The sequence below is a fragment of the Phalangium opilio genome, unplaced genomic scaffold (assembly GCF_054372755.1).
Source record: "Phalangium opilio isolate 3A_F unplaced genomic scaffold, DU_Popi_V2 ptg000011l_1, whole genome shotgun sequence".
Classification (NCBI taxonomy): Eukaryota; Metazoa; Arthropoda; class Arachnida; order Opiliones; family Phalangiidae; genus Phalangium; species Phalangium opilio.
Window position 1 is genome coordinate 6032100 of NW_028324147.1, and position 19509 is coordinate 6051608.

The 19509-nt window shown below is 36.3% G+C and overlaps 2 protein-coding genes and 1 long non-coding RNA gene across 4 annotated transcripts in view; 1 reads left to right on the forward strand and 2 right to left on the reverse strand.

Annotated features, from left to right (window-relative positions):
• The first annotated feature begins 356 nt into the window (after nucleotides 1-356).
• On the forward strand, nucleotides 357-2189 carry LOC149710088 (uncharacterized). Its single transcript, XR_016375626.1, has 3 exons — nucleotides 357-794; nucleotides 907-1068; nucleotides 1162-2189. It is a non-coding gene; the product is annotated as an uncharacterized LOC149710088 (long non-coding RNA).
• A 1470-nt stretch (nucleotides 2190-3659) lies between these two features.
• LOC149710089 (calcitonin gene-related peptide type 1 receptor-like) overlaps nucleotides 3660-19509 on the reverse strand; it is a 152692-nt gene continuing 136842 nt past the window's right edge. Inside the window, exon 16 of the mRNA XM_089859116.1 lies at nucleotides 3660-5042. Within this exon, the coding sequence (XP_089715242.1) occupies nucleotides 4812-5042 (231 nt within the window). The 3' untranslated portion in view covers nucleotides 3660-4811. The remainder of the gene's footprint in view (nucleotides 5043-19509) is intronic.
• LOC149710090 (pancreas transcription factor 1 subunit alpha-like) lies at nucleotides 5543-13593 on the reverse strand. Of its 2 annotated transcripts, none has more exons than XM_089858988.1 (3): nucleotides 9667-13593; nucleotides 8629-8898; nucleotides 5543-6370 (listed from the first exon to the last, which is right to left on the reverse strand). In XM_089858988.1, exons 1-3 carry the CDS (start codon nucleotides 9878-9880, stop codon nucleotides 6198-6200), a joined length of 657 nt encoding a protein of 218 aa, XP_089715114.1. In that variant the 5' UTR covers nucleotides 9881-13593; the 3' UTR covers nucleotides 5543-6197. The 2 variants fall into 2 exon arrangements, with proteins under 2 accessions (XP_089715114.1, XP_089715107.1); XM_089858981.1 differs by having other exon boundaries at nucleotides 8584-8898.

Below are 19509 nucleotides of genomic sequence, written 5' to 3' on the forward strand. Positions count from 1 at the left end.
TATGAATAAATTTTCCGGGACGATGAATGTCTATAGTATTTGAGCTTCTTGGTCTGTCCCAAATATTGAATTTATAATAAACAAGGTTGTTTTAATAATGAATTTTAGGGAAAATCAAACCACTCAAATACTAACTTTAGTTTCGGCAACTCAGCCACCAGGAGACGGCCTTTTTCTACCTTTTTTAATAAAGAATGCTTTCGTCTATCATATATCCTTACTTATATGGAATATTATTGGCTTATGGTAGGGATAAAAGGGAATATTATTGGCTTATGGTAGGGATACATGTGTTTCTGATAAGTCTGCCATAAATTAAGGTGGATGTTCTTTGAGAACAGGGGCGTCGGAAGTGTTTTGAAGTTGGGGGGGCTCGGGCTCCGATGAAGACCAAGGAGGATGTATGGGATGACGCCCCAAACCTGCTCCGTAGCTGTTTCTTAGACATTGTTCTGTGCAGGCGCGTAGGAACGTTTCGAATTTAGGGGGGGTACAGTCTAAACATGGATTTGGGCACCCCCTCCCCAAAGACAAGAAAAATGTTGAAAAATACATTGAACATGGTTGAAACATTGTACTTTAATCACAGTGAAATGGTGAATTATTATGATTTTCCAAAAATCGGTGTCCGATAGGTGTTGGTTGTGGAAAATTTTCTGCACATGAAATTTTATTCCATCTTATCAATCCTCTCTAGATATCTTTAGATAATTGCTAAGTGATTTAGTTTTTTTCAAGTCATTGTTGCCCGTAGTCAGGGCACAAACACTTTAAGAGAATTTTTAATATGAAAAGTATGATTCCCATTGTAAAATTATAGGATTTTATAGGACCAGGAGTTCATAATAACCCCCCTGATAGGACTCATAAGTGATAAGACCTGAAGTGTGGATGATTCTATTTCAGTGTGAATGTAGATTCCTGAAAGTGCGTTACATCGCACCTTGATCTAATTAAATACTGAAGGGCTCACGCAGAAGGCAAAATGGCTAATAATTAAAAAACCATAAACAAAAAAGACTTAAAAGTGACTAAAAATTACCTAACCAAGCTATTTAAAAGGGTCAGGTAGGAAGAGAGGTTTTTCACTGAAAACCGATTTTTATAATTAAAGATATTTTAAAGGTCTGTGAACTTAATCTGTGAGCTTTGACATTTCAGATGAAAAATCTAAGGCGAAATTAAATTGAAGTGCAGCTCAGAATTCAAAGTAATTGCTATCATTTCAAATAAAATCTCCAAAAATTCTTTAAATTTAATTATGCCAAAATGGAAGGCAAAAATCTCCTGAGCAAGCGAAGCGAGCTCCGCGATTTTTTATCTGACCAAATGAGATGTCGCTAATTCTGCGTTTGAAACGTCATACAGCTGGGATTATAAATAATTATTCCAAAATCCCCAAAGTATATTAAGATTAGTGAAATTATAGGATTAAATGGGATACTTTCTAAAATATTCTCACTTCAGTATCATTTTGGCGCCCTTTGAATATAAATTTGGCGCCCTTTCTGACCTATTTAGGCGCCCTAGTAGAATTTTAGGGGGTACAATGTACCCTTGTACCCCCCCCCCGTTCCTACGCCACTGGTTCTGTGAATCAGTGTATTCACACATCTAACATTAACGGCACGAATTACGAGATAACGATGTCAATGTGTAACTAAACCAACATGTATAACGGATAACGGTCTAACGGATTTTGACAATTTGACTTAGGAGGCTACAGGCTAGTTCCAGTTTTCAGGGGATATACACCGGTGATGAGACATGAAACAAATGCTTAAGAGGATTGCGATCACCGGGGATGAGGCATGAGAGTGTAAGGGAATATTCACCGGGGATGAGGCATGAGAGTGTAAGGGAATATTCACCGGGGATGAGGCATGAGACTGTAAGGGGATATTCACCGGGGATGAGGCATGAGACTGTAAGGGAATATTAATCTGGAATGAGAATATGCATAAGGTATTTCTCAAGGGGTGAGACTACTATTAAATAAATTCAGAAAGTATAGCTAAAATATGCTTTAGAATTTTTTGTAATGCAGTATGTCTTAAAATATAGAATTTTTTTATTTTTAATCTAAAATTTAATACCTAAATGATTACAAACTATGAAAATTAAAAACCAAATGTGAGGGGGCTGCGCCCCCTCACATTTTGTTATAGCAGGGGCTTGAGCCCTCCCTGCCCCCCGGTTCCGACGCCACTGTTTGAGAAATCGTATTTTGAGTCGAAAATGTAACTTCTATCTCAATTTTGCCACAAGGGACACTGTTTTCGAGTTTTGATTTGAGTGTTTTAGGGATGGCCCCTTAATTAAATTAGAAATTAATGTCTTTAAGTTTCTTAATTAAATTAAAGGGGTCATCCTTAAAACACTCTTCAAATCTTAACTCAAAAACAGTGTCCCTTGTGGCAAAATGTCATAGATAGAAGTTACATTTTCGACTCAAAATTGATTTCCCAAAGAACATCCCCCTTAATTTATGCCAGACTTATCAGAAAAGAAACACCCTGTACACTACAGGTCTGCGCTAGAGTTTAAACAGGTGAAAAGACTCGTGCCATTTTTCTTTCCATATATTGTTTTTTTCCTACGATATTATTGAAGAGCGTATAGTCTTATCGAACTATTATCACTTGTAATACAAGTCCAATAACTACCAAAAGGTTGTTTCCTAATAGACTTACAGCATTTCTTATCGTATAGTTGTCACCGCGACAACGTGTACTTCATTTTAACTCTTACTCGACTAATACAGTCGGATAGTGATAAGCCTCTTTGTAAAACAGATACGCCATGTGACCCTATGAAAGCAAGAACCAAATTAAGAATTGAGAACCTTTAAAGATAATTGAGATGTAGTGGTAGTGTCGTGATCTGTGGTTTTCTCTCGAGTCTCTGTCCCCCGATATTTCAGCATGGTTTCCTCATAAATTGTAGGACTACATATATAGACCGTTTTCAAAGGGGGTGAGGAGCAGTGTTGTCTGCTTAATTTAGGGTTTAAAACGGAGCATTGATTGGTATGTGAACCCAAAAACGTTCTATAGGGTTTCAACGTTACCGGTCCACCATAGTACTTTAGTTTGAAGTCTTTGTTGTCCACATACCCAAGAAAACGAGGTAGTCTAACATCAGACTTTTGAAGAGGGTCTATTGCCAAGCATAAAACGTGCTCTTGAAAACATTCGTATGTTCTTAGGTCTTAAGTAGGTTCTTATATGACGAAAAGTATAGTTAAGTATATATAAGTGGTTTAACACCTGCAACTATATAGGTACAAAATTATTATTAATATTTTTCGATATCTTTGTAAACCCATCGAAGAATGTCACTTCAAGCTCAAGTTGCTCAGCACTCGAAAGGTTTATACTGTAGATATAGTACGAAAGGCACTCGGAAATAGAGTCTTTAAATTTCAAGAGTTTCAAAATCCACCTGCCAATTCATTAACTGCTTAACTGTTTTAGTTTTATGTTAGATTAATTTCTTCTAAATTTCGAAGTTTAGGAATTTATAGTTTCCCAAGACTGCTTACCTTACTTGCATAGATCACAGCTGCGTCGATATCACGTGATTTCTAAGTTCAAATAAATTATGCATGACGTCAGGGTGACCCCTTCTCTTTAAAATGGTCTGTTAAAAATTACAAGTTGAGGAAATTTATTTATTTCTGGTTCAACTAATTCTGAATTTTAAAAACTAAATTTGTTGGTCTATAAGGCAAGCAGCAGGTTTCGCTATTGACTATAGTGTTTGATCGCCGTGTTTTTGCAAAATATTCCATTCAAGAATAATGCATGCTTAATGGCTCTACAACAAGTTAAACTCGTTGTGGCTTGTCAAACAGTTCGCAGAAGGGACTTTTCAAAGGCTAAATTAGGCAGTCTTTAACTAATTGTTCATCCCCGCGTTTCCATGCAAAGACCCTAACTATAACATATAAGGGAACAAACCTTCCTTATGAAATTTTGCATCACAACAGCAATGGCAATCGTTACTTATTGTTAAAATGTTACTTATAATAAGTCTTCATACTTGGTTAATTTTGTTATTTACAGCGTAAAATTCGGCTCGTATTTCAAGAAAAATGAAACGCTCGTAAATTTCAAATGAACCCCGGTCAAATTAACGTTCCCAAAACCATGATCTAATCTGCATCAGAAATCTTGATTTACAACTCGAAAGTCCCATAATGTCACCCTTACCTAAAACGCAATGCAATGCATAGCCTAGTCCGTTAATTCCAGATGAAAAGCAAACACTAAAGGGGCGGGAGAGGTTACCTTAATTCTTGGGTTATTTGCCTCGCGCCAAGAAGCACCACTAGAGGCATGCAGCGGTGTGTAGTGAACTGCGTCTGACGTTGCACCTTGGTGCCAGGGGGCCTTCCCGCCTGTGTGGTGTTGTTTCTCTGCGAGTAATTAATGCAATAGTCTATTCGGATGACAAATTAGGACATACACGGTAACGCCGTTCAAAAATGAACAAACCCAGTCACCTATAAACACCGTCAAAGCATTTCAAACGCCTGGGGAACACCTGCGGACGTTTACAGCTGCAATGGTTGATGTATATACCCCGTTAAATTAGCCCTACCATATATCCCCTTAAATATACCTATTCAATGCTCTATTAAAAACTAAATACATACACTTTTCTAGTCCCATACCCTACCTTTAAGCGATCACGGTATCGTTAATCAATGGGACTACTTTTATTCCTAAACGCTTTATCATTACGTAGTGATCCGCCTAACCCTTGGCTATAATACAAATTGAACTGTATTAAAATATATAGTTTTACTATTCTCCCCGATGGAAAATTATACAAAAGGGGGAAAACCCGCGAAAAAAATAGACAATCGGGTTTGGTTTTCTGGTACGTACGTGTCCCCTCTGGTTACGTATTGAGTTCACCCCAAAAACATGCAAAAACAGGGCCGCGAAAGTCTCGACTCCCCTTGTTCCGAGTTGACCACCCGTGACCAAAAAATGAATAAAACTCAGAAAGGGCCTCCTTTCAGCGTTGGAGCCCTAAAAAAATAAATAATAAAAAAAAATCTCGTGACTTTGGTTATAAAAAATAATTAAGTCTAAATGCAAGCAGCGCTTGTTTCACGTTCAAGCATAAGATATGTTCCATAAGTTTGTCACTGGTTACAAACTGGAGCTTGTCATGAAGTGAGCGAGGTAGGTCATAGATTCGAGGTAAAGCGAATACGCCCGGTGAGGCGCTGCTGTCAAAGGCTTAGTAATGCAGACTAAATAGGAAGATGGAAGTCCTGCAAAACCGAGTCCGAGTGTAGGACTTCAATTCTCGCTTGTCGTTCTCGAACTAGCTCGAGCTGTAAGTCTTTAGCATTACGAAGTATAATAAGTGTCATACTTATGGAACATATCTTATAAGCTTATGGTTCAGACCATGGTAAATTTAAGTAATTAGCGCTCGTAAAACTCAAATGAGCACCCTTTGTCACGCAGTATGCCATCAGAATAATTTACATTTGATAATTAAGACTGAAATAAAGATGTAATGAAACTTTGAAAGTAAATAATTTATTTTTTCAAATACGTATGACGGAGATATTTAATTGCATGACTAGATTGGACACAGTTGGAATGAATTTTCCAATTCACGAATAAACCTTCTTAATCCAGTTCAAATTAACGATTAGGATTCTTGAAATCCCATTATAATATATCGTGCAACTGATCAGTTCAGTTCAATCGTTTTCTGGACGTTTATCATTCTTTCCATGCACGTCCAATTCACTAATAATAGTTCTTAATCCTCAGTTCAAAATAGCGATTAAGATTCTTGAAATCCCATTACGAATCCATCAAATTTTATCGTACAACTGATCAGTTCAGTTCAGTTCAATCGTTTTCTGGACGTACGCTTATCATTCATTATACGTCCAATTCACGAATACTCCTTAATCCTCAGTTCAAAAAAAGTCGATTAAGATTCTTGAAATCCCATTATAAATCCATCAAATTGCATATCGTGAGAAAACTCATCAGTTCAGTTCAGTTCAATCGTTTACTGCATGGACGTTATCATTCAAATTCTTTGGTCGAAGTTATATTTACATATTTATTTAAGAAGGTTCCACATTTACTTCAAGAATGTCGTGTTCAAACGCGGGGTTTGTTATTTCAATATCTTACACGACAAAGTATATCACATCACGCACAATCATTATCCGAAAGAACTCCGCCCTCTTTGCCTTTTCTTGGGTCTTCCGGTGTCCAAACTTTGGCCACCATAACATTGCCGTTAGTCGGGCTACAAACCGGTTGCTTCTCGGCCGCCCACGACAGAGAATGTCCGGCTAACGGAACGCTACCGTTTGGAGAACCTGTCGAAGAAAAAAAGTAATTTTTAAAATTTCGATCAATATTCATGGTAATATAGAGCATATTAATTGCAAATTCAATAAGTTTTGGAAAATATAACTGTTTTTAATGATTCGAGACTATCATGTCATTATCTCAGCATGAGAATCAGGGCATTCGATAATAGATATTGTAAAATTCGAAGCATAATCTCATGGCACTTAATGCTAAACCCTTTGATTTGATCATCGAATTAATTTGGTGCTATAATTGCCCAAATCAATTGTTAAAATTGATCCGAACGTTAGGCCTAGTTCAGGGTTCATATTATAGACTTAAAGAAATTGACCAAAAAACTAATACAAAACGAAACTTCTAGTACGCCACTAAACATAAGATCTTTCAAGTTTATCGCACGAAAAATAACAGCTCCTGTGCATTTCAACAATTCATTCATTCATTTTAAAATTAGGCTTAACAACGTACACATTCTTGTAAAATTTTTAATTAATTAGGCCTAAATGAAAGCGTAGAACGTTCTTCTAGGGTTTTTACAAGTATTTTAGATCATTTCTAAAATTGGTCAGTTGATTCTAGTGTACCGCTTTAATAGAATTTCAATGCCATTTAAAGGCCGACTTCCACCGAAAAGGGCTCTAGCGAACTGAAAACCTAGCATCGAGAGTAACAATGGATTGAGTGGCCGCTCCGATTTTCGAATCCCCGCTGGGGTAAAAGTTGGAAAGGTTCTAGCTAACTGAAAGCCGTGCAATGTGGTTCTAGCGAACTGAAGATAGGCAATAGAGAGATTCCTTCAGAGGAAAGCAAAAATTCGCGAGGAAATAAATTTAAAAGGATTTCTATTGTCAGAAGTGAGATGAGACTAGAGGTAACTAAATTCTTCACGGCGAAAGTGAATATTCTTGATAACACAAGAACGGTTGGCCCTCTAGTAGCGGTTTCTGAATTTTCCCTCCAAAACGTGAGACGCTCGTGGCGGTAGACGGCCGAACTAGATTCAAGGAGCCGCGTCCGTGTTCGGCCGCTTTAGGTTGAGGGGAAGGGGGTAGGAAATGTTTTTGGAACTCGACCAATTTTTTTCTCTGTAGTGTAGGCGCGATGGAAGCGGCATAAAATCCTCAAATTTGTTCACTTGTGCCAGGATCTACTATCAATGCTAGAGCCCTTCCCTTCTAGTCTCATCTCACTTCTGCTATTGTTCATCTTCAGTTCGCTAGAACCACATTGCACGGCTTTCAGTTAGCTAGAACCCTTCCAACGTTTTCCCCAACGGGGATTCGAAAATCGGCACGGTTGCCCCATGCCTGGTTTTCACTGTAAGTCGGCCTTTAATCAAGATCGGTTTTGATTTAGGTTAGAAAGAAGGGTTTTAAAAACTTAAACACAGGCTGCTTGAAAGGAAATTTGAGCTACGAATGCTATATAGAATGGATTAAGAGCACCCAAGGCAGGCCAGCTGGAAAGCAAAATGGTTCGAGCGACCGGCCCGAGGAAATCAAAACCTACGGGCCACGGCATAGAGAGCGGAAGTCGCTTAAAACTCTCCGCAGCCTGTATTTGTCCAAGGGTGAATGAGTGTGTGTGTGAGGTGTATGATTGCACCCTGCTCAATACTCTATCTATCAAAGACTATTACCGCACCTGGGTTTGCCTAGCGCGGATTACAAAATGACGTATTCTCTCTATATGGCATAGGAAAATGTTAATTTAAAAGAAAAAAATATATTGGTTGTTATATAGGCCTACAAATCTATTTTTATTACGATTATGGTTTAATGCCTGAATGGTTCAAATTGGGTTAAGGATTAAGGTTCCGATTGTTTATCCATGTTGTATTCTCCACTTTATGGTCATATCAGTGATAAAAATTATTTTGGAATACGTGTGAATTTCTTCATTTAAAGATATGCTTAAACAAATGAAAGTGAAATTAGTTACCATTTTGTCTCAGTAATTTATAATATTAATATTACCAGAAGTAGTCCCTTATCCTACTTCTGATATTACTTATATGAAATTTAATTAATTTAATAAAATAGTATTGGTAATTACTGCTGATAATATATACTACCATGTAGGAAGACATATCTTAAAATGTAATTGGTAACCTGACCATAAAATGGGGTGGCTTCTTAATCTTTAAAAGAGCCTTAATTTCTATAGCATTTGGGACATAAAATGTTCAAGTATATACTGATAATGAGTGTTTTCTTACTGAGTGGTCTTAAGGTGTCTGCGGTAGTGGTTACGGGCTGCCTACCTCTATGGCACTGGATGATGACCTTCTTGGGTTGTTCTTGTACTTGAGTTTGCAAGGCGTCGGAGGAATGTTTCCCCGTGGCGACTAACTCGCTCAAGAAGCTAATGTACCCGATGGCCAATCTTAGCGTGTCGACTTTTGAGAGCCTCTTTTCGTAAGGCAACGTCGGAATGTGCGTCCTTAATCCTTCAAACGCGTCATTTATTGACTGCATGCGTCGACGTTCCCTTAAATTAGCGGCCTGTCTTTGCTGTTGTTGCTGTTGGGGCCCTGAAACAGTTTTCATTAAGCATTAATAAATAATAAATAATAAATATAATAAGGTAATTAACCTAATTAATTTAAAGGCAAATTTTGCGAAATATGGTGAATTGTATACAGGGTGTTTCTGAAAGGTCTGTCAGCGGCAATTAAGGGCAGTTTTCTATCTCCATTTTGCACTAAGGGCCACTGTTTTCAAGTTAAGATTGTACATTGAATTTTACGGATGACCCCTTAATTAAAATAGAATTGTCTTTCTGTTTCTTTATCTTAAATTTAAGGGAGCATCCATAAAACACTCCATATAGTTACAACTTGTAAACGGCTGTCCTTGTGGCCGGCCCGTAGAACCCACTGAACTTCGATCCTAGCACAAATTTTGTATACAACATCCTGTATTTCTAACAAATTAGTTTTTAATCGCGAAGTTTAAACATAATCAAGTAACAAAATTATTCAATTATAAATTACTTAGTCATAAATAGAATTTCAGAGTTTTTTATTTCATAAGCTATTCAACACTTAAGGAGTCTTTTAAATTCCCTTAAGAAAACCGCAGGTAAAAATACTGCAACCAATTATAGGTTTGATACCAATCTTCGAAACAATAATTAAAATTCAATGTACCTTTGATTAAAAGTAACAATCAGGAAATATACCCTTGTAATAAAGTTTCTAGTCTATGCTAAAAATCTTGAAGTCAGCTATAGCAGCTAGGAGCCCAGCCAAGAATAGGCGTTTGAAAAAAATAATTTGAAATAAAAAATTTGCATTTACCTTTTTTTCGTCTCCTTTTCTGATGTCTTAAATTTTCTTGATCAGGATTATATCCACTACTGCTTCTTCCCGTTTCGGAGCCATAATCCCCGGGGGAACCGAGCGGACTCTGCTCGGAGCAAGAACCGTAACCGGAGCCCGAATTATCGAACACGCTACTCAAATGTTGCTCGAGAAACTGGCGATTCACGTTAGCCAAGTCAATGTTCTCCATTAAGACATATATATATATATTTTAGCGAGAGAACCAAAATAAACTATTAAAAATGTCCTTAAGATGTTGATATCCCCGAGGGAACCGCTACTTTCTTGAACAGCTGCTGAGTTGGTATATAGAAGTATAAGTTACAATTTCAGGATCGTACGAACAGCCGTCGAGTTTCCGCAAGAAAATGCTTTTCGTTCCCAAATTATAGAAATAGATAAACTACACAAAGTTTTATCCCCTTTCGTGAAATATGGGGCAAAAAATGGTTAATTTTCCATAATGCAGTAACGCGTAAGCTAGGTGGTCGGTCAAGTCAAATTTGGTCTTCCGTAAACCCGACCCGATGTCAAAGATCCCAAGGGAATCAAATTTTTGTTTTTAAGATTGTTTTTGGAACACTGTACATATATATATATATCTGATTAAATCAAGCTCCTCCTTAAAGGTACATGTACAGGTGATTAAAGTGTATAAGGCGCGCTTTTCCTACATACGCGACACGTGCCATTTCCCGCGCTTTCTAACAGTATATGGATCATCTCGATTCCGAATCCGAGTCGCAGGCACGCGCGCTCGTGCCATTTCCCGCACTTTTCCTATATATACATTTATACACAAGGCACGATTTAAAGTACAGAGTGGCTCGTGGCAGACACGCGCCGCCCATTATGGATCCGGTGGAATTTCCGAGGACAAATAAGCGGCGTTTGATCGTTTCCGCTTCAACCAATAGAGATTCACCCCCAACACCGCATCGGTTCTTGTATGTATACCTTATCAATTCGATAGTATATAGTTCCTAAGGCTATTGTACCTCGATTTCTGCTCCCTTTTATACTGTTATCTACTTCCCCGTAATGGCGGAGACATCCCTTGAATTGATGGAAAGGTGTCAATTGTACATTTGGTAGAACTGTCTGTATACATGCACCTGTCTTTAGTATAGATCTACGTCATGAATATTCTTAATTGAGGATCGACTTCGATGGAATATTTAAGTCTATTAAAGATTAGATAATGTATTTGAACTTTAACCTACACAAGCTGTGAAATGTATCAGGTAGACATCCCTTGAACTGATGGAAGGGTGTCAATTGTACATTTGGTAGAACTGTCTGTATATGCACCTGTATTTAGTATAGATCTACGTCATGAATATTCTTAATTGAGGATCGACTTCGATGGAAGTCTCTTAAAGATTATATGTATTTGAACTTTGACCTATACAAGCTGTATCAGGTAGAGTTTGTGTTAATCTTAGCCCTAGGATTAATTGAATTCAGTGTTAATTAAAGGCTGGTGGTAAGGTTAAGGAAGGAAGAAATAATATACCAATCAAAGTCTAGATGTGAAAATACCGTAATTTTGCTTGTTAAATTACCAATCCCAGTTTTGGGAAATTAAATGCAATTACCCTTTAATAGGTAATTTATCATTAAGTATGTTAAGTAACTGTTGTTCTCTCAAAGATTCGTAGCCCCAAAAATATATCAAAACTGATTTACACGTGCATGTTAATTTACCAAACAAAAATACCATGTAAAATTATAAAAAAAATCAGTATAATTTACATCAGTAAAACATACCCACTCATGGTTTAAAATCTTATGGAGCTAGCATAAACTTGCCAAAAGCCTTTGGAATGGCTGTTTACTCCTCTATTGTTAATTCTCTATGAGACTGCTGATGAAACCAGGTTAGACTTAAATTAACAAGTGTAAAATAATAATAATATGGTGCGAACGGGACTCTATTTCCAAAATAATGAAGCTGTCACTTTAATATCTGTTTCTATATTGTCTTGGGAATTTTAACATTCTAGTATGACGTGTGTTTCTCTAATTAAAGGGTCCAGTTTGTTTCACACGAACTTCAATAATGAAAATGACTGTTTTGATTAGCGTATCTAACTAACCGCATTATATGTGTATCACCAAGGAGATATTCCCATAGGGCACCTATAACCCCTCTAACAATTTAGTTATTATTAGCAAATTATTATTTTTTGTTTAACTATATACAGGGTGTTTCTGGAAAGTCAGTCAGAAATAGACCTTTTCGATGTAATGAAAGGGGATAGGCAACCCTAGGTATTGGGATATACAAGGGGGTTCATACGCCTCTGCCACTCTACAGCGCAGGCATCAAAAAGCGACATGGAAGGAAATGGTCTATTATGGGAGTGTTCTTTGGGAAATCAATTTGAGTCGAAAATGTAACATCTATCTCCATTTTACCCTAAGGGACACCGTTTTCAAGTTAAGATTGTAAGAAGTATTTTACGGATGACCCCCTTAAATTAAATGAAGAAACTGAAAGACATTTATTTCTAATTTAATTAAGGGGTCATCCCTAAAACACTCCATCAAATTATAACTCGAAAACAGTGTCCCTTATGGCAAAATGGAGATAGAAGTTACATTTTCGACTCAAAATCGCACAAAGAACCACCCCTTAAATTTTGACTGAACTTTCAGAAACACCCTGTATTTACTTCTAACCAAATTTTAATAAATCCCCGTGGACCAAGAAGTGGCAATCCTCTGTTGAATTTGATTTCAGAGCTCAGACTGGCACGCTATTTTGAAGGACAACTAGAAACGTAGCGACACTAGTAGGGAAATTGAATAAGTTATTGATCGAAGTATTAAATAAATTTTTAAGTTAATTTAATATTAATATTGATTCTAATTAAATAATATAATTCAAGTGAATTATGTAATTTAATAATAAACATTTAGCCAGATTTTAATAATTTTGTGAAAAAGAAAATCGATATATCGATTTTTAAAGACTTGGGTACGTTATTCAGCGACATATTGAACACGCTTTATATAACCAGTTTAATTGTCTTTAACTATATATTTAGAAATATTATCATTAAGTTCAAAATTAAATTAAATTTTAATAAGACTAATATTTATTTAATTAAACGTTGATAGCTAGTTATAGTTTTAAATTATAAGATAAATATATTAAACTTTGGATAGATGGTGATTGGTGCATCTCACGATACTAACGTCACTTTGTGAAAACAATTTCCATTTCCCCAATGCATTAAAGGGAATATCACCAATTGGCTTATCACTTTTCGTGTATAGTTTAAGAGGCGAAAAATAAAGAACGTTTATTGAAGGTGTTCAACCCTTTAATATAAATCATTGTTATCTTAACTGAAAATCAAAAACAAATTTCATTTCAATTCCAAATTGAAAATGGAAATATTTGATTTTGAATACCGGAATATCAAAATGCCATGGTTTCCTAAATTCCTACACGCTGGCATTTCAAGATATAATCGAATTCTAATTTTAATTAGAAACAATACTGCTCCAATTTCGGTATATATAAATAGACAACTAAATTTAGCAGTTATTAAACTTCCGTAATTTTGCGTTCTATTCTATGAAATGCAAATTAAACTTTTCAACCCTTGAAAGTTTGACAACAGAATTAATATGCATGGAAATTCAGATAAAATATACCTTAACACCGTTTTAAAAGGTACACGAATATGGTTTACAAACGTCATATGGTTATAAAAATGTCAGCAATTGAAGAAAAAATAATTTCAATCAGTCAAATTATTTGCATACTAAACCCATTTTGATTATATTTTAGTCGAAATTAAGCCTTTTATGAATTTTTTAAAAAAAAGAAAAACTCAATATATACTTACAAAATCTTATTCAAAAGCTCATTACAAATCCGGAAAACTAATTTATATTAATTTACACTAATAATATAAAATCCCCTCAAATATGAAGTAAGAAAGAAACTCAAAAAAAACCGTACAAAAAATTGACAATAATCCAGCCCCTCGACCCCCCCCCCCTCAAATTTACAAGAAAAACCCATAAAACCCGTACAAAAAATTGACAAATATACAACCCCTCGACCCCCCCTCAAATTTACAAGAAAAACCCATAAAACCCGTACAAAAAATTGACAAATATCCAACCCCTCGACCCCCCTCAAATTTACAAGAAAAACCCATAAAACCCGTACAAAAAATGGGCAAATATCCGACCCCTCAAACATACGTAAACCAGCCAAACAGATAAATGTCCCTTTACAAAAATTTGCTGGAACATTTCAGTATTACTTTAAGTGAAATTCAAATTCACTAATTGAAGAGCACAACAGCGTACTGGTTAGCAAACAGTACCTAAATTATAAATTATACAGACGTACCCCCATATCATTACCTTTTAAAAGAGCATTAGAGTTCTATTCCCAGATGTATATGCACGTGTGAAACTATAGAGAAAGTAGAGCTTTAGGCAGAGAAAGGACGCTAACGTAGGATGCGAGAAATCCCATTAGAGAAAGCAGAAGGGGATAAGACGAGAAGCATGACACTCTGTATCCTCTTAATACTATAGTTTCTTCCCAGGCTCACCCTTTTCGTTTGCTCTCCCGCTCATAAAACTTCAGATGCGCATCGCACCGTGCTAGGGTGAATTCTATAACTGTTTGGTATTTTCTAAATCTTCAGCAATCAACCTGCACAAACCTTGATTGTCTTGAAGTGGGATAGAAATCCTCAAGCGCATGCACCTTGGCAAATAATTAATCAGCGCTAATAGAGTAATGATGAGGGAATTATTTATCGCGTATGTGATTCGGTTTAGTAACCTTGTACACTCCAATGTTGGGAAGAATCATGTTACAATTACCTAGCTTTATGGTAGGTACACTTCTCTCGAAGAGAAGTATTATTTACTTCTGGAGAAACTCATAGCCATAACCTCAAAACTCTAAGAGAAGGATTTAAATATCAGATGAAAACAAACATATATCCCTTTCAAGTTTACCGACAAATTAAACTATGGAACGGAATCCTATCTTCAGGATTAAAAAAAATATTAATAATAAAGAAGCTGCCAGAGGTCAGTGGGTAGGTAGAATAGCGTGTAGCTTTTATGACGTAAATAATACCATAACTCTGTAATATTCTCCACAAGTATGGGTCTCCCATTGAAGCCTATAATATTGAAATTGACAGGGTGAGACAAATTTAAAGAGTCCGCTGCGCCATCTTCGTTTAAAGGTTTGCCCTTCAAACCGAAACAAAATAGGGAGTGGGCAATGGCGTATAAAACCTATCCTAATAAACTTCAAGCCCTGCGGCCTTGCTTAGCTAATCAGGAGCATTCCCATCCCCAAGAGCCCTGTGTAAAGTTTGCGGCCATTTTGACGGAAATGTGAGGAACCATCTTAACCAGCACCCGACTCATCTCTCCCAATAGAGGGGATGACTTCAATGATTACTATTATTCCTTGGTCGAGTCGGGTGAGATGTAGATGGCACTCACAGCAGACGATGGTATCTGTTATGGCTCAATCCACCAGAAGGAGGCGCTCCTAAAGTCTTCCATATAAAACACATACCGATACTTATGAATAATATTACTGGGTTATGATAAAAAGTATTTCGCTCTATTTTTAGTTTAGCTCAAGTTTTGTGAAAGAGAAAGGAGAACTTTATATAGCCAATTAATGGATTTTAAAGCCTGAAACTCGCTTGGACGCGAGTGGTTAATCGGAATAACTATTTTAATAAAAATACGAATATGGAACTAGGTTGTTGCTTAAAATAACACCTTTCAAAACTACAAATAAAGTTTAAAGTTAAGGCCCAAGAAAACTACGATTTGTCTTAACAAATGGGATAAATGGACAAACAGAAAGAACGAGTTCTCCCCAAAAAGACGCCCAGTAACGTGCTCCTGTAGCGTTTTAACAGTTTCGCATTCGTCCTTCCAGATGGCACTCCCATATTCCTGATTCTGTTTCATCATTTCAATACGCCAGTTTAAAGGCCGACTTCCAGCGAAAAGGGTTCTAGCGAACTGAAAACCGAGTATCGAGACTAACAATGGCCTGAGCGACCATGCCGATTTTCGAATCCCCGCTGGGTCAAAAGTTGGAAGGGTTCTCGCTAACTGTAAGCCGTGCAATGTGGTTCTAGCGAACTGAAGATGAACAAATGAAATCCTTTTAAATTTATTTCCTCTCGAATTTTTGCTTTCCCCTGAAGGAAATTCTCTATTGTGTATCTTTAGTTCGCTTGAACCACAAAGCACGGCTTTCAGTTAGCTAGAACCCTTCCAACTTTTACCCCAGTGGGGATTCGAAAATCGGCACGGTCGCTGAATCCATTGTTAGTCTCGATGCTCGGTTTTCAAGTTAGCTAGAACCCTTTTCGCTGGAAGTCGGCCTTTAATTTCTTCGCCACAAATCTGGGTGCACGGCAGTGCACCCGCCAAGTTGTCGTGCACTACCAGCAATCCTTTACCCGAAACATTTCAGCCTCATTTTGACCCCCTCTTAACTCGGTACTGGGGAATAGTACACCACTCATATTTGCACCTCAAGGGCACAGTGTTAATCCTAGGAAGTCCTCCAACTTCCAGCTTTCTAACTCATTTCGTTTCTGTGATAATCCTATGTGAAAATGACACATTATGAGACTGACTGACTGACTGACTGACTGACACATCATCAAAACCTCTAGGGCATTTCCGGTGGTGCTAGAATGATGAAATTTGGCATACTTATACCACTAAGCATACAAGCAAAGGGAAAAGTCCCAAAAGCGGGAGTTTCCCCCTTTTAGCCCCTGAAATGGGGGTTTAAAATTAGAGTCATCATCTAAACCTCTAGGGCATTTCCGGTGGTGCTAGAATGATGAAATTTGGCATACTTGTACCACTAAGCATACAAGCAAAGGGAAAAGTCCCAAAAGCGGGAGTTTCCCCCTTTTAGCCCCTGAAATGGGGGTTTAAAATTAGAGTCATCATCTAAACCTCTAGGGCATTTCCGGTGGTGCTAGAATGATGAAATTTGGCATACTTGTACCACTAAGCATACAAGCAAAGGGAAAAGTCCCAAAAGCGGGAGTTTCCGCCTTTTAGCCCCTGAAATGGGGGTTTAAAATTAGAGTCATCATCTAAACCTCTAGGGCACTTCCGGTGTTGCGGGAATGATAAAATTTGGCATACAAGTAGGACTTAGCATACAAAGAAAGGGAAAGGTCCCAAAAGCGGGAGTTTTCTCCTTTTAGCCCCTGAAATGGGGGTTTAGAATTAGAGTCATCATCTAAACCTCTAGGGCACTTACGGTGTTGCGGGAATGATAAAATTTGGCATACAAGTAGGACTTAGCATACAAAGAAAGGAAAAAGTCCCAAAAGCGGGAATTTTCCCCTGTTAGCCCCTGAAATGGGGGTTTTATAATTTATATCCCCTCGTAATAGGACATTATAATTTAATTTTTTCGTCTCTTAATATTAATATTTTTTACTAATATGATTCTTTCGTATTATTGCAAAATTTATATTTTTTGCATAATGTTTTAGTAATTAAATTTTTTACTCATTTCCTTTTCATTTCGTCTGAAATGGTTCTAAGCGTTTTTTGATTCATTTAGTTTTTCTTAAATCTATTCTGTTGATTAAAAGTGTTACTTGCCACAATATTGTGTTCTTCGAATAGAAATACGGTTAACAATTATCACAGCCTGAGAAAAAAAAAGAAAGTTGAATGCAAAAAAGTTGAAAAAGGCAAAGCCAAGTAAAACTCTTGGAAAGAACAAATAAAAATCTAAAAGTACAAATTTTTATTTCACTTCATAATCCTACTTCTATAAATCTACAAGAACATGCACGTACAAAAAGGAGTGAAATCTCACCAAAAACATCTCTGTAAAAATATGCCAAGTTGTTTGGCCGTAAAAAGAAGTGAGATCTAAAATACGGCCAAGTTATTATCTCCAGGTGAACCAACATTTTATTCGACTTAAGTTAAAACTTCTCAAGAATATTTTTCTGACTTGGCCATTAGCATTCGAAACTTGCATCCTTCTTCTTTGCACCCGTGAAGGTTAATAACGGAAATTACAAGTTTAACCACAAAGGCTTATCAAGAATATTTAACCAATTTGATTTAATATTTTAATTTCGATCCATATCTGGAATTAAACGAATCCTTGATATGCAAATGGCCAAGTCAGAAAAACATTCTTGAGAAGTTTTAACTTAAGTCGAATAAAATGTTGGTTCACCTGGAGATAATAACTTGGCCGTATTTTAGATCTCACTTCTTTTTACGGCCAAACAACTTGGCATATTTTTACAGAGATGTTTTTGGTGAGATATTTATTTACGCTATCATTATGGCTACACAATTGTTAAAAATTAAGGAAAATTGCACAAATAAATTAATTTCTGTATGTTAGGAGTAATTTCTTACTGACCTCGTTCTGTTAAAAGCTGAAAGGACAAGGTAGACCTTACATCCGGTCGATACGGGGCCCGGGGTCATAAGGAGAAACACCATTACTAACACTGTAGCATAACGACCTTTACAAAGGCAGATATTATATACCGGAGGCCGGCTAATGGTGTCCAGTCGCCTTAAGTATATAAATGATAAGCCATAGGAATAATCCATACCACAGGCTCCGTACGAAAAGATCAAGAGGCTTAACTTGGGACTTCTATCATATCATACGCTGGATGAATGAGATAGTGGTTAAATCATAGGGAAACACGTACGGACTAGGTGTATTACAGCCATTAAATATACTCCGTATATAATTAAAACGATACAATATCGTAGACAAAAGGAATTATTTAGAGAGCTATGAGTTTATGGAAGGTGATATTACATATACATTCAGAAGTATATAATACTTCTCTTCGAGAGAAGTGTACCTACCACAAAGCGGGGTATTGAAGCATGATTCTTTTCAACATCATTTTACATTTGGACTGTACAAACTTACTAAACCGAATCACATACGAGATAAATAGTTCACTCATCATTACTCTATTAGCGCTGCTTAACTATTTGCCAAAGCGCATGCACTTGTGGAAGGGTCAGCCTGGGAAGAATCATGTTACCAAACTAAAGTATTAAGACTTAATAGAATATAGAGTGTCATCGTTGTACATACAGAAGATGACAAATATTCATTTAGGTTTCTTTACATAATAATCGGAGATTCGGGAAACCCCTTACGGAATTTCAAGCTAACCCGGAAAAGCTGATAAAAATCCTTGAAATTAGAAAAAAAAAAAAAAAAACCAAAAAAAAATGTTTGACATAAAAACTAGTTCATATTTCAAAGTACAGGTTTATCTAACTGCGATAGCAAGGTTAAACGCCATCTACATATGATTTTAGTTAGCTTCTGGCTTTGTATGATCTAATTTTTATGCCAATAATTAATCATTTTATACCGTTAAACAAGTGCGTGTTTTTCGCCAGATTTTGTTAATCTTTGTAACATTGATATATTTCAATAAGAATAAAGTCACGTGTCTTTTCGCGGAGAGTGTTTGCGTATTTTCCTATCGTACGAAAAATTCCCGCTTCATTTCGCGTATTCTCATATATATATATATATATATATATATATATATATATATATATATATATATATATATATATATATATATATATATATATATATATATATATATATATATATATATATATATATATATATATATATATATATATATATATATATATATATATATATATATATATATATATATATATATATATTAAATCTTTTACTCATATCAATACCTGTTATAAATTAAATAAATTTTCAAAGTTTGG

Bases quoted from the DNA above. Each gene is read 5' to 3' on its own strand.
- LOC149710090 (XM_089858981.1), bottom strand. From the start codon at position 9,880: ATGGAGAACATTGACTTGGCTAACGTGAATCGCCAGTTTCTCGAGCAA. The intron at 8,899-9,666 runs GTAAATGCAAAT...AAACTGTTTCAG, and splicing joins GAAAAGGAGACGAAAAAAAG to GGCCCCAACAGCAACAACAG. The intron at 6,371-8,583 runs GTAAGAAAACAC...TTTCTTCGACAG, and splicing joins AGACACCTTAAGACCACTCA to GTTCTCCAAACGGTAGCGTT.